The 14,050-nt window shown below is 43.1% G+C and overlaps 1 protein-coding gene across 2 annotated transcripts; it reads left to right on the forward strand.

The window, feature by feature from the left end:
- The first annotated feature begins 445 nt into the window (after window positions 1–445).
- On the forward strand, window positions 446–7,438 carry LOC135457891 (tetraspanin-7-like). Of its 2 annotated transcripts, none has more exons than XM_064732700.1 (2): window positions 446–2,806; window positions 7,343–7,438. In XM_064732700.1, exon 1 carries the CDS (start codon window positions 609–611, stop codon window positions 1,323–1,325), a length of 717 nt encoding a protein of 238 aa, XP_064588770.1. In that variant the 5' UTR covers window positions 446–608; the 3' UTR covers window positions 1,326–2,806; window positions 7,343–7,438. The 2 variants fall into 2 exon arrangements, with proteins under 2 accessions (XP_064588770.1, XP_064588779.1); XM_064732709.1 differs by lacking the exon at window positions 7,343–7,438 and having other exon boundaries at window positions 446–2,432; window positions 2,621–3,253.
- Window positions 7,439–14,050: the final 6,612 nt, after the last annotated feature.

Raw genomic sequence — 14,050 nt, forward strand, 5'->3', positions numbered from 1 at the left:
GGCCAATCACAGTCCAGCTGTCCGGACTGTCTCGGTCAGTCACAAGCCTTTGTTATCATTCCTTTTCTATTCTTAGCTAGCCTTCTGATGAAATCCTTTCTTCTATTCTTTTAGTATAAATATAACATATATCATAAAATAATAAATCAAGTCTTCTGAAACGTGGAGTCAACATTCTCGTCTCTTCCCTCATCATGGGACCCCTGTGAACAGCACCACAGGTCTGCAGCGCTGCGGGCAGGGGCAGCTGCCAGTCGCACGCGTTCACTTCGACCGGGGAGGGGAGAGCGGAGCCCGGGGCCGGCGGCCGGTCAGCTGCTCGAACCCCCGCCGAGCCCCGCAGCGCGGCCGAGCGCCTCGGCCCGCCCCGGGCCGCGCCCTCAAAAGGGGCCGGGGCGGAGGAGCGGCGGGACTGGCACTGGCACTGGCACCGGCGGGACTGGCCCCGGGCCGCACCGACCGACGGCTGCTCGGGGAGCTGGCGGGGCCGCACCTCGGACAGCGCCGAGGCGCCCGTGCTCCGCAGAGCCCGGCGGCACCGACGGCCGCGGGAGGCCCTCGCCGTGACCGCCACCGCGCTCCCCACGACACCGGGGCCCGAGGGCACCATGACCCTGCTCAAGCTGTCCCTCATGGCCTTCAGCTTCGTCTTCTGGGCAGCGGGGCTGACCATGCTCATCATCGGCCTCTGGGCCAAGGTGTCTCTGGGCAGTTACTTGGCGCTGTCGGCCAGCGGCTACCCCAGCGCCCCCACCATCCTCTTGGCCACTGGCATCGCTGTCATCATCTGGGGCTTCCTGGGATGCTTCGGCGCCGCTACGGAGCACCGGGGACTCCTGCGCGCCTACAGCGCCTTCCTGGCGGCCGTGCTGGCGGCCGGGCTGGCGGCCGGGCTCTCGGCGCTGCTGTACCGCCAGACCCTGGCGCAGGGCTTCCAGGAGGGGCTGCGCCGGGCGCTGCTGGCCTACGGGGAGGACGACGGCGTTGCGGACGCCCTGGACGCGCTGCAGCGCGCCTTGTCCTGCTGCGGCGTGGAGAGCTACCGCGACTGGCTGCGCTCGCCGTGGGCGCTGGAACAGAACGGCTCGGTGCCCCTCAGCTGCTGCCGGGCCCGCCGCGGCTGCCAGCGCCGCCCGCCCGACGCGCGCTGGCTGCACCGCGACGGCTGCTTCGGCAGGGTGTCCGCCTTCGTCGGCAGCAACCTGTACTGTGTCGCCACCGCTGCCCTGGGGCTGGCACTGCTGCAGCTCGTCGGCATCGTGCTGGCCTGCCTGCTGGCTGCCCGCGTCCCTGCCCACCTGCTGGGCATCGCCACCCCTCGCTGAGTCCCCCCACTCCTGCCCCTAGTCCCCTCCTGCCCTCTTCTTTCCCTCATAACTGAGTACATCCCACTGGGAATATCCTTTCTTCAGATTCAGCATTTCCACTTGAGCATCGTCCTCCAGGCTCCATTCCTCTGGAGCCTGTGTTAGGTGTGCTATGAGCATCTCAAGTCCTTCAGGGGGGAAGGTGCTGGGAAGGTGCGTGCTGGCCTGGCCATGTGTCCTGCAGGGCAGCAGGTCCCCGCTGGAGCCTCTGGACAACTTCTGCAGGGAGTGGTGGCAGCATGGACAGACATCACTCTCTGAGGCAGCAGGGACATCTGAGGCAAAGCTGGCCGGTTTTCCAGGTGATTGTAAACAGCAAGGCACCTAAACGTGGACCAGGAAAGAGTAGAGGGTCTGGGAGAGCAAGAGAGGTGTCTCTTGACATTACACTATGTGAGTATTCTTCTGAGACTGGAAAATGATGTTATTGGAAAGCTGCTGGAGTTCTCGAGGGGCAGGCCTGGTCCAGGGGACAGCCATGCCAGCAGCTGGCACTGGGAGCTGCTTGAGGGACTGTCCAGCACAGTGCATCCCATTGCCGCAGATACCCTCCTTCCTTCGGTGTGAGTGAATTCAAGCTGTCCAGCTGCTACGGGTGCTTTTCTCGCTGATGCTTTTCCAATGCCGATTTCCGTCTAAAGGTGGAGCTGCAGCTCTAAGCGTTACTCCCTCCAGAATATGCCTGTCCTCGTAGCCAGTGTGTGGCTGGTTATAGATATCTTTGCAGGGCTGAAAAGACCTAAAACCTTGGTCCCTGTCATAGAGGACGATGGCAAAGGCTGTACAATCAGATCTGATGAGGGATGGCAAGAGGAGGCAAGGGTTCACTGCCCTTCAGAAGTTTGCTTTGGACTTTTACTGTTAACATCAGGATGAATGGATCAGGCTGACTGTTTTATAGAAGGGTTTCTAGAAAACAGCCCTCAGACTGTAACATTTTTCCTCTCTCAAAGGATCTGTCTCTGAAGTGTGCCCCCGCCTACATTTTTGAAGCCAGACCTGTATACAACCTGAGTGTAAATGGAGAATCCCCAAGACTTGCTGTGTAGCCCTGGGTGTATTCAGGTCAGACAGCAATATAAATCTACAAGAATTTGGGTTTTTTTGCAATAGGTCTGGATTTGCATTTGGAGTTTGAGGAAAAGCAAGCCGTGCACTCCAAAGAGTCCTGAACTTTCATAGCTTAACTCTGGCTTCTTTCCACTTCCTTAAAATCTGTGAGCTCTACTTTTACATATTTCTCTACCTTGCAGCACAAAAACATGCCCACCTTAACCAGCAAACAGGGGAGGAATGATTTCAGAAAAGGATCAAAGAACCACAAAGGACGCCCAGAACATGGCATCTCTTAGGAATGTGGCTTGCAAAGCTGTGGAGGATGATCAAATGAGTAAAGAAGATGACTGGTAGCTTCATGGGAGGAGTGGAGCAACTTTGGGGTAAAAGCATTTTTTCATGTATTAGGCAGCTGTTTAGCTATGATAATCATGTTCCAGGGTAACAGTGTAGTGTGAACAGTCTTTGCAGTCATTTGGGTATTCATCTGCATGGGTGGACCCTGGAAAAGTGTTAGGAATCTCTACAGGCAAAACTGTGCTTTAATTTTGAGGGCTGATGTTTATTACTTTACAAAATGTAATTTTAATTTTTGCTTGTAAATGTCTGTGTATATTTTTTGAATTATGCAATAGTGGAATTCCTGTTATTTTCTGGAAGTCAAGATGATGTTGTACAATTTTAACAATGGGCAAAAAGTATAGTTCATATGGTAAATGTTACTTGAGAAATAAAGTTTAGCAGCTGCTGAGAGCAAAACAGGTCACTGTGTCAACTCAGAGTATTTGCATTGCTGAATGTCTACACAAGGTGCAACTAAATGCAAGTGAAATGAAGTGTACATTGACAGAAGCATGTTGTGGGTTTTAAAAATTATTATTCAAAAGATCCATTATTGGTGCAATAAAACAGGCATTTGTAGAGAGTGTGGGAAAGGGACATGGAATTGCACTGGGTTTATAAAAACTTTATTTGAGTTAATAGGCTCTGAAAATTTAGAAGAATATGACATTGCTCTATTTTTACTTCACTGATGACTAAAATTATTTCTTCTTTGATTTTGACCCTTCTTTGATTTTGACCCTTGTTGCTTTATGTGACACATAGCTGGTCAGTCAAAATGAAGTACTCTGCTAAAACACATTCACACATAGTGTAAATGTGGACTTCAGTGAATTTGCTCTGGTTTTAACTTGCTAAGAATATCAAAATAAGAATAAGAGTAAGTTTGTATGGTGATCAGGTCTGAATTTGAGGATATCAGCTGAATGTAATGAATAATTTAAAATGTAAACATCACTCTGCATTCTTGCTCTCAGTAAAATAGGATAAACCTTGGCAATGAACACGTAAGTGCTAAATATATTTATATCACCAAAGATTTAATGAACTGGCTGTGATTGTTAGTTAAATATTTATTGCCAGTTCTTAGAATTAACAACATTAACTTTTGTAATTGTAAGAAAGAAATGTCATTCTTCTCTAATTAATTTCCAGATTAAGAGATTCCCAGAAACTGTTTCAATTGTCTGGAATTCTTTGTGCTCAGTGACCAAATCTTACTTTAAGTTTTAAAATTTATCTGGATTCAAGGTTCATTTTGTTCTGGATGGCTGTAACTGGAAAATGTTACTCCGGACAGCACCATCTATCCCTTGCTGGAATATGTGTTTGTCTTCTGTCATCTGCTTCGACTTTAAAGTCACTCATCAAAATGATATATTTTAATAAAAGATTATGCAATTTTTTGCAAAAGGCTAATATAAATTCTAACATTACTGTCTATTCAAATCAAGGGGTGGTGTTGCAGTTGTAGAAACAACAGCTCTGTTGTTTGGACAAAGTGAGATTTAGGATTAACAGGGTGCTAAGATTAGACCCTTGTTATGAAACAAGGACTATTTTATAATGCTGATCTAGAATGCCAAGAATATAAATCTTTCAAACTTCAAAAGTGCTTTGATATTTAATCCAATAGGAATTATTTACTGTAGCTAAACTTTGTGTTACAGAAAACCAGAACTAAAAATGGCCTTTGTAACAGATGAGTTTTTAGATAAGAACAGGTGAATTTTAAAATAAGAGATGGCAATTCTGGGGTTAGAAAACTTAAACAATTGGCCTTCCAATGTGTGTAGAGTTTACTTTTAAGTGCCACTGTTTACTTTGTGCCACTTGAAAAGTTAATGGCAGTCATGTTGTCTCCTTGAAGTTTAAGCTTTTCAGGATGATATTTTGGAAAGACATTCAAAGCAAACCAGAGTGCAAAACAATCTAGTGGTAGGATCTCCTGTGATTCTTCTGTTTCCATTTCAGTCATTGTAGGGTAAGCCTTTAGACAGCAGTAGTGAATATTTCATTGGTTGTGCACCCATTGTGCTTCAAAATGGTAAAAATACTTATTTCCTTATTTCTACTCAACTCTATGTCATTCAAACTCACAGATTTCATTTTGCTCAATATGCCATTTTAGTTTGCTGAGAAATTACTTAAAGTACCACAATTTAATCCTGCTTTGTTGTGCCCTCTACTGTTGCCATCTACTTTCTGGGCCAGTAAAATGCAAATATCAAAGAATTTAGTGTCCCATGTTATCACAGAGAACACTATCACACATACACATTCTTCAGAAGCATATTGGTCAAACATATGGATTTGCTTGTGAATGAGACAGAAAAAAAGGAGCAAACTAAGGAACCTATTCTGTCCTTCACATTACCTTTGATTTGCAATTAACACACAGTACTCTGTTGTAAGGAGGACATCTTTCGTTAATGCTTTTAAATCTACAAAATAGAATTTATTAGACCATCTTATCTGGGCTACAGAATTAAAATTATCAAATTAATCATTATTTTAAATGCTCTAATTCTATAAAGATCTCTCTAATCTACCTGAAGTGGTTTCTGTGCAGCTTTGTTTCTCCTGTGCACTCATTCTCCTTATGTCTACAGTAACTCTTAAGGTTGGCTAAATTTTGAGTTAAGTAGTGTTTGAAGCTTCAGTCTTAGACTATTCCTATTTTGTAGATGTTATCCCTGATCTGTCATATTAGGGTACTCAGACTGATACATGATGTATATAACATTTGTATTTATTGGTTTTGAACAGTGTCTTGAGTCTTGGGCAGGGCCACAACAAAATAAAGGGAAGTGCAACGCTCATATTGACCAAGACAGACAACTCCTTGGGACTGACAGTTCTTGAAAGACTATCATATTCCATCCTAACACTACAACAAAGAGATCACATACTGCTTGGTAATTCATGTCTCTAGTTTTCCCAAAATAATGGTTCTACAGCTTTTCTCTGTCTTAGTTGAGATGCATCATCCTGAGGTATCAGCACTTTAGAGAAGTGGTGTGGTCTCAAAATGTAAGAAAAGGAATCTTTCATGCTTAGTGTTAATAATTTCAAATAGCTTCTCTTCTTCCAGGTCACAGAGACGGGGTGCTGAGAGTATCCCTGGTCACTTCTAGGACTGACTGGAGGGTTGGGATTGAGAATATCTTGGTTAAAATGTCAGCATCAGTAACAGTAGTTCTACTGCTTTACTGCTGTTCTGAGGGCATATTCCTGGGCTGTTTCTCTGCTTTTGGTTCCTTGAGTTGGCAGACAGCACTGTGTAGTGTCCCAAAAGCCACCTCTAGGACAAGATATCTTCTCAGTAGTTGTGCTGGAGTATTCTGTCTTGTTCTTTGCCATAGTGTACTGGTGTCCCAGTATTCCCAGGGACTGCCATTCTTGCCTGGAAACTCTCAGAAGAGGTAGAGGTGGAGGCTTGTCAGATGCAGTAGCGCCTTGAGTTTCAGTGCAGAGGTCAGGGAAAATAATCATGTAGCTAAATATACTTATCTCATAATTTGGAAAAGGTTGTTCACTGAAACAGGTAAAGAAAACATCAGAATAACTGAGGTATAAGCAGAATTGGAAACTCATTAATATTGCAAAATTTCCCACCAGTGTGGCATGTTCACACTTTCTTGTCCATTTTGCTCTTCCACCTACCTCTCTAATTCCACTTCTTATTCCTGGAGTGTAATTATCTGTAATTATCTGTAATCTCAGTTATTAGTTTTCTGCTACCTTATGGGCTCCCTTGAACAAATTCCTTTATTTTCTAACTTCCCACCCCAAGGTCAGGCCGTCCTTCGACATCTGGGCTTCTTGCTGGAGAGGTTTTTGAAAAGAAGCCTTTTGATTGCCCTGTTTTAGTAACAGCACTTTTCTAGCACTAGTAGTTTATAATTATATGAAAAATTTGACAGAAAGTCATAATTAAACAATAATTCCAGATAGCTTTTTTTCTATTAGGCATTTGTTTCTTAGCAAAAAAACACTCCCTCTCTGCTCTCCTTGCAACACTCCCTCACTCACTCTCTGCTCCCCTTGCATATATCATCTTTGTTGACTTGATGGTGTTGTTGCTGTTGTTTTGTTAAAATTATAATATTTTGGGAAACTTAGGCAGAAGATAAACTAGTTATTCTACATAGAAATGAGTGGGTTTTGATCAGCTGTAGTGATTATATTAATATTTTAATTAATACTGTTTAGAAAGTACCATTGAGCAAACTCATCACAAAATAAATGTGTTATGAGATACTTAGTGGAGAAAAAATGAAGGTCCCAGAAAACAAGTCTCATGCCTTAGAAGCAGAATACAGATAATTTTAAGTCTCCTGGTAGAGGGCATTGAGACATACCCATGGTTCATACAGCTGACAAGTAGAAACGAAGAGATGATGTGAGTGCTGTTTCAAAGCCAGCTTTATAGCATGTGTTGTATATGTCATGCTTCTTGTGTGTCAGGGATGTCATCCTTTATTTCCATTCTATCTGATGTTCCTTGTGTGCTTATGACATTCACATTTATTTCTTACCTAATTTTTGCTCATCATTCTCTTTTCCTTTAGCAGGGGGGTTAGCAGTGATGTTGAAGAACCATTCTGTCCCTGCTGGTGGATCCAGTAAGATTTCTCCTGTGCTTCCTACATATTTCTCCCCTAAAAAAGGACATCCCTATTTTTCTCTGAGCCTGCACTGTTGAGTGTCTTGTTTGCTTCTAATTTATAATACAAAACATAGATTAATCAGCTTGTCCACAGAGACTATAATAATAATAAAAAAGCTTCCCTTTAAGCCATTTGTTTGTCAGAGTTTACTCAATTGTACCATCTAAGCTTCATTAAAGTAATTCCCCCGCTGCTGCTTCCTCTCCAGCTTTTAATTATGACATTGTAGTACAATGGTCAGATCCTTAGCTGGTACATTTTTGGGAACTTCATTTTTTTTGTTCTTCCCTCTTGGCTGTTATCATATGATTTCTATCCTATATTTACATGTTTTCAAGGTGTGCTATTCTGCTTCAAATGAGATTTTAAAAGTATTTGACACCCTCTTCTCCCACACAAAGATGAGAGGAACTGGCATTAGGTTGTAGCAGAGGAGTGTTAGATTGGATGTTAGGAAAGATTTATACACCAAAAGAGTGGTCAAGCATTGGAACAGGCTTACCAGGGAAGTGGTTGAGTCACTGTCCTTGGAGGTGTTTAATAGACAGGTTGATGTGGCACTTAGGGACATGGTGGTTTGGCTGTGCTGGGTTAATGGCTGGACATGATCTTAAAGAAATCTGTCCCATCTGCTGGCTAGCAATGGGAGCAGGCAGACCTCACAGTCCATCTCATCACAGCTCCCAGATCCCTGCTGATTTATTCAGGGCTGTGGAAGTTGTGTGGTCAGCCTGTGGAGCTGTGTTTCTATGGTCCATGCAGTTTCCTGCAGGACAGATCAGTGTGACTGTGTTATCAGCGCAAAAAGTGTTATCTGTGCTGTGCTGGCACTGTGCTGCAGGGGCTGTTTGCTCACAGGGTGAGCACATGCTCAAGAGGAAGGAGCTAATGTGAATTGGGAATGTTACCTGAGGGTAGCAATTCATCAAAGGGTAGATTCTAGAGATAAGAAGGAAACATTAAATCGTTCTCCTTGGGATTACTTTTGAAGGCTCTGGAAGTTTATTCTGTTCTCAGGTTTGCAGAAAAAGACCTGGCAGCTGTGGAGGCTGGGTCCAAAAGGAGTTAGCGGGGTGCTCTTTTGACAAAGGTAGCCAACCACATTCTGGGCTGTGTTAACAGAACTGTAGCCAACAGGATTAAAGAAATATTAATTCTTTTTCTCTGGCACTCATGAGGTTGTGCTGGAACCAATGTGCCCAGTTTTGGACAAGACAAGTTGATAAACTGTGACTTATCTGGCCCAGGGCCACTAAGCCTGTTGGGAAGCTAGGCAACATGATATATGAGGAGAGGCTGTGGGAGCTGGGTTTGTTCAGCCTGGAGACAAAAAGGCTTGGGGGGTCATCAAACAGCTGTCCTTATGTTCCTTGTGGCATGATTTAGTATGCCCAAGATGCAGTTCTCTGGGTATCAGAGCTGCCTACATTTGCAGATGCTGCATTCTTATGTTTAATCACACAGTGGTCACTTGTAGGAACTGACATGCATGTAAGTCACACTTTAGGTTTGAGTCAGAACTGAGGGGGAAAGAACAATCATTATGTGAGCAAACAGTGTGTAGGATATTGCCACTGGGTAGCAGTGCACTGTAATATGTCTTTCTTTACTTGCAAGGAAGGCAAAAGCTTAATTTCAGTCCCACTATGCCAGAGACAAGAAGCAGTGATTTTTTTCACCATCTTGTCCAGCAATTTCAGGACAAGTCAGTTAATATTTGTGTCCAGAGATTTTGTACATCATTCATCTTCTATTCCTATTCTCAAGCTGGACTGACTGATTTGATGCTGTGCTGAGTGCAGGCACTTGGGTTGAAGTGGTATGAGTTCCTATTGTGCAGTTGTCCTTCCCTCACCCATTCTTGGGGATGTTTTCAGCTTAGAAGGCCTGAAGAACCATGGCATAGCCAGGAGCAGAAGCCCAGACAGAGGACAGACACCTCAGTTGGTGAGTGCCATATAAATCTGCCCAGCTGGGGCACATGCTGGCATGGCTAACCCTGCTCCTGGTTGCAGCGATGGCTCCCACAGAGCTGCCTGAAGCATCTCTGCATGTCACTTCTGGGGTTCACTCACTGCTCTTACCAGCTTGGGAGGGTTTGTGCCCATTGTGAGCACCAGTCAAACTGCTGGCTCATAGAAGGATTGAATGAAAACTCTTGAAAAATATAACCAGATGTTAAACAATAGCCACTGAGTGCTAACAGATGGGACAGGCCAGTCAAGTGTTCTTGAGGCCTTGCCTTGGCATGCAGCAGCTTTTGTAATAGAATATGGCTAAGCACAATCCTGCATTTTTATTTTCTGTATAATGGGAATGTGTTACACACTCTGAAGAGGCCAGGATAAAAGCTGATTGAAAATGTGTTATAAATTTTAACCTGCTAAGAGAATCTTGATCTTGAAAATGTGCTACAATGCATTTTGGAACATTTCAACTACATTTTGTTCACAATAAGCTCTGCAGAATGATTGGATGTTACATTAATGGTCCTGTACTTACTGAACAGTATGCCTTGAGCCTGTAGCTGGTACCTTTCTTCATGTGGACACATTTTAGAAAGCAGAAGACCAAAGGTATCATCTCAGGAGGTACCCTTAGGCACTCTGTACCCTCAGTACACTGCCTGCTGGGACAATGCTTTTTGGGAAATAGGAGTTTTACAGGCACAGCAGGAAGCTTTCCTTTCAGTGAAATCCTTTGTGCCAGTGCAGGTTGCAAGCAAATTCAGGGAGTAACAATGTTGAACGTGTAGACTTCAACTGTTCTGGACTATAGAGAAGGTGCTGAGAATGCTAGAGGGAATGGTTTGGCTGTTCTGGGCCGCAGATCTCCTTGGGACAGATGAAGAGATTACTGAAATTCAGAGTTGTTCTAATACTTGTTTCTGTTGATGACATGTATCCTGACACAGGGCCTGAAAATTGGGGATGCTCCAAAACTGGGGATGCTCCAGATCAAAGTACAAGCCACCATATTCCCAATTCCTTTAGTGTCTGACAGTGCCCTGCATTCACTGGGCATGAGTAAATCTGAATTGTGGAATTCAGGCAGCACTTTTTTTGTATAATATGAGGCAGGAGAAGATAAATGCTTAAGCTGACTATTTAAAATTTGGATCAAATAGAGTAATTCAATAGGTAAATGAAACATCTCTCTGAAAACACTGTTATAGAACACCCAAGAAAACATCAATATCAATGTCATATAACTTAAGTTTATCTTACCAATGCCAGAAACCTTTTCATAATGCCCTTATGTAAAGATTTTCTGGTTTGTTGCTTGTATTTTAAACAAGCACCTGCAATTAAAGCACGCAATTTCTAGCTTCAAAATCCCTTAATTTTACTTTTTTAATAAGTAGAGCACATAAAGTGCCTTATGTAAAGAACAGACAAGAAGGCAGTTGTTCACCTTGCTGCCAGGCATCTCATTTGCAGGCAGATTATCTTAAGTGTTTTATAAAGTTTGTTTGCACTTCAACAGGGCAGGTATTAACACCATTTCTGGCAAAAAGGACCGTACTATACAGTTTCATGTTAAGTTTCATTTTCTTTCTCCTGCAAATCTCTGCTTTGTACCCTGGGCTGATAGCAAGACTTTGGCCCCAAATACCAAGCAGGTGTGGCAGGTTGGAGAAATCGCTGCTTGCAATGCCGCTTGTCATTCAGATTAAAATGGTGCATGGACACATTTTCCTAGAGGGCCCTTTACATGTGATAAAAAGCCAGTGCTTGACATAATTGTATTAGACACTGGAAAGCTGACATGAATTTTTTTCTTGATGCAAACATCAGTCATCTGCAGTTTTTGTGTTCAAAAAGTAATTCTTGTTTTCCTTTCTAGAGAATATCAGGCTGAGAAATTTTTAGTCTCTTAGTCTGCACAACTGTTCCTATTCAGCACATGAGCAAGTTTGGGCTAGTAAATTCTGATGCTGTTATATTGATTGTTGTTATATTGATTATTGATATCAATATAACGGATGTTGTTATATTGATTTTCTGAGAATGTATTAATGTTATTAAAAAGCCAGTAATGCATATACAGATGGAGAAACTCCAGGAAGATTTTAACAGTGCAATGGACATATCCAAAGGCTAGTGTCTATCAAGCTAGCAGGGGACAGATCAGGCAACTGGATACATTGTGTGGGATTTCTGGAAAGCCCTTCCAAAGCCATCTATAACAGAGGCAGACTGCAACTCACTCATGTGGACCCTCACTCACTCACTGCATCACCAAATCTAGATGGTTTCAGATTTGGGTGGCAGCAGACTTGTACGTCACCAAAACCTCACAGTAAACAGTCTCAGACTACATACTGAGGGGGAGGATCAAAAGATAACCTCTGTGACCACAGCTGTGGAAAGAGATAATTCCTCACAGGCTGTTTCCTCTCACACTGTGTCAGAGGACTCAAATTCTTGCCAAAACCTGGCAACAGACAGATCCTTGCAGATACCACAGTGCTGTTTTTCATGTGCCCTATAAGCTGCCCTAATTACTACGTTACAGTTTTAATTCCTTAAAGATTTTAAGATACAGCACATCTCTAGGATTGTTTTGTTTCCTTGTCTTGTATCTTGTTCTCTGATGTAAAACAAAACAAAACAAAACAGGCTGACACCACCACCACTTTTCAGTTTCACTGGACTCAAGCTCCACTTGTAATTTTTTAATATTTTTAGTTCAGTTGTTTATTCCACCTCGCAACAGTTTCTTCAGTCTGGCTAAGACTTTCTGAGCAGATCTACCTTTGGGAAACCTGGGCTGTCCCAAGGGAATACCAAACATGCCCTTTAATTTCACAGGTCACTGACGCTCAGATGCAGCGTGACGTGATCCAGTGCCCATCTTTGCAGAGACTGACCTTGCCCATCAGAAAATGTACAAATAAAAGTGTTTAATCCTTGTTGCAGACAGAGAGACAGGGCCCTGAGGGAGAGACTGGCTGCAGCAGCAGTGTGGCTGCTGCACACTGTGCTGCATTCTGCTCATGGGCTGTGCTGCCAGCTGAGCTCCATTATCCTACCCGGAGCCACACAATGACAGCTGTGGAAATGCCCTCCCAGAACAATGGTGTAAATTCTGCCTATGTAAAACCAGTATTTTCCAAAAAGGAGTTTAACTTTAGTTTCCACAAAGCCTACCTAGAAAGAGCTGTTTCATTTCCCTGGGGACTTTTGAGATCTCTGGATATTTATGAATGTACTTGTTCAGATAATTTAGAGCATGAGGATGTGACAGATTGTGTACAGAGATGTGGAAACTCCTGAGTAAGTGCTTGCTTGAGCTGATGTGGACAAACAAGGACCCGTGGGGCTTCACAGAGATGGGCTTGGGCTTCCCAACAGCCCAACCCAAAACTGCAGGATCGTGCCTCAGTGGGTTGTTACCCTGCTCAGCAGTTTGGGGGTAGCTTACCCAGAGCCAGCCCCACTCTCTGTGTGGTGATGCCCAAGTCCTTTACATAATCTCTGTCTCTTCAACAGATTGGATCTTATCTCTCTGTTCTGCCTCATCTGCTCCCATTCCCTGATGAGAATTCTCTGCTGCCTTCTGTCCCTGAAGCAATCCCATGAGACTTAAAAAGAAGTGTTCTATTAGCCTTCAGTCCTGGGTAATTTTCACCAGGTGTAATTACAGTCTGACTTCTCTCCATTGCCCCTGAAATTTTGCTTTGAAATTGTCTGACACTGCTTCCTATTAGAAAAGCCATTTTACTTCACTTGGGGTGACTGCACTTCAGAAATGAGTAAAGTGATTTCTAAATGCAGCCTGAAAATGCTTTCAGCTAAGGGTTACTCTGGGTTCTTTCTTTATTTTCTTCCAGAAAGAATTCAGTAAATTTGTCAGCCAACAAAAGAGATGGAAATTTAGGCTCTATATGTACACATCAGAAAGGAGTCTGGCTCATGAAGAGAAAGGTGAAATTATTCCTTCTTCTTTGAAAGCTGACCTTTCCTCTGGCAAGGTACATCAAATAACTGATTTCATTGCAGTACCACTGGGAGCACTCTAATTCCATAAAATAAATTAGCATAAACACAAAGCAGACATGACAGGTATATGAGGAAATGTTCCAAGTTCTTTCTGTGCAATATCAATATGTTATTCATCAGAGCTGTGAGTGAAGTGAGGGATTAATGTTTTTAGCTACATATGATTTATGATAGTGAAAGAACAAACATTGCTGCTTACCGTTAGGAGGGCGTTCTTTCCAGACAACTTAGTAAAAAGAATTTCTACTCCCTGTCTATCATTGAGATTAATTCAGATCATATTACATAAGCTTTTTGGAAACATGTTTTCTCTATTTCTGTCACCTGCACTTGCGACAGTTTTAGCTTGTACGTTGCAATATAAAAATTTTAGTTTCTTCCAGAAACTGATTATAAAATTCTTGATAGAAAAGACTGTACAACACAGGCAAAGATGTGTAGTTACCTTGGCTGATAACAAATGGTAAGGAAAAAAGTATGAAAAAATCAGATAAATGCCTGTGTCTGCAAGTTACATGCAAGACCAATGCTATGATTATTTCTCAATAAGAAATTACATAAAAGGTGATTTTAGCTTTAAACTGTTAAAAATTTGCTGATTCTTAAG

The sequence above is a fragment of the Zonotrichia leucophrys genome, chromosome 1A (assembly GCF_028769735.1).
Source record: "Zonotrichia leucophrys gambelii isolate GWCS_2022_RI chromosome 1A, RI_Zleu_2.0, whole genome shotgun sequence".
Lineage (NCBI taxonomy): Eukaryota > Metazoa > Chordata > Aves > Passeriformes > Passerellidae > Zonotrichia > Zonotrichia leucophrys.

Excerpts from the sequence above, each read along its gene's own strand:
- LOC135457891 (XM_064732700.1), top strand. The coding sequence starts at position 609 with ATGACCCTGCTCAAGCTGTCCCTCATGGCCTTCAGCTTCGTCTTCTGG.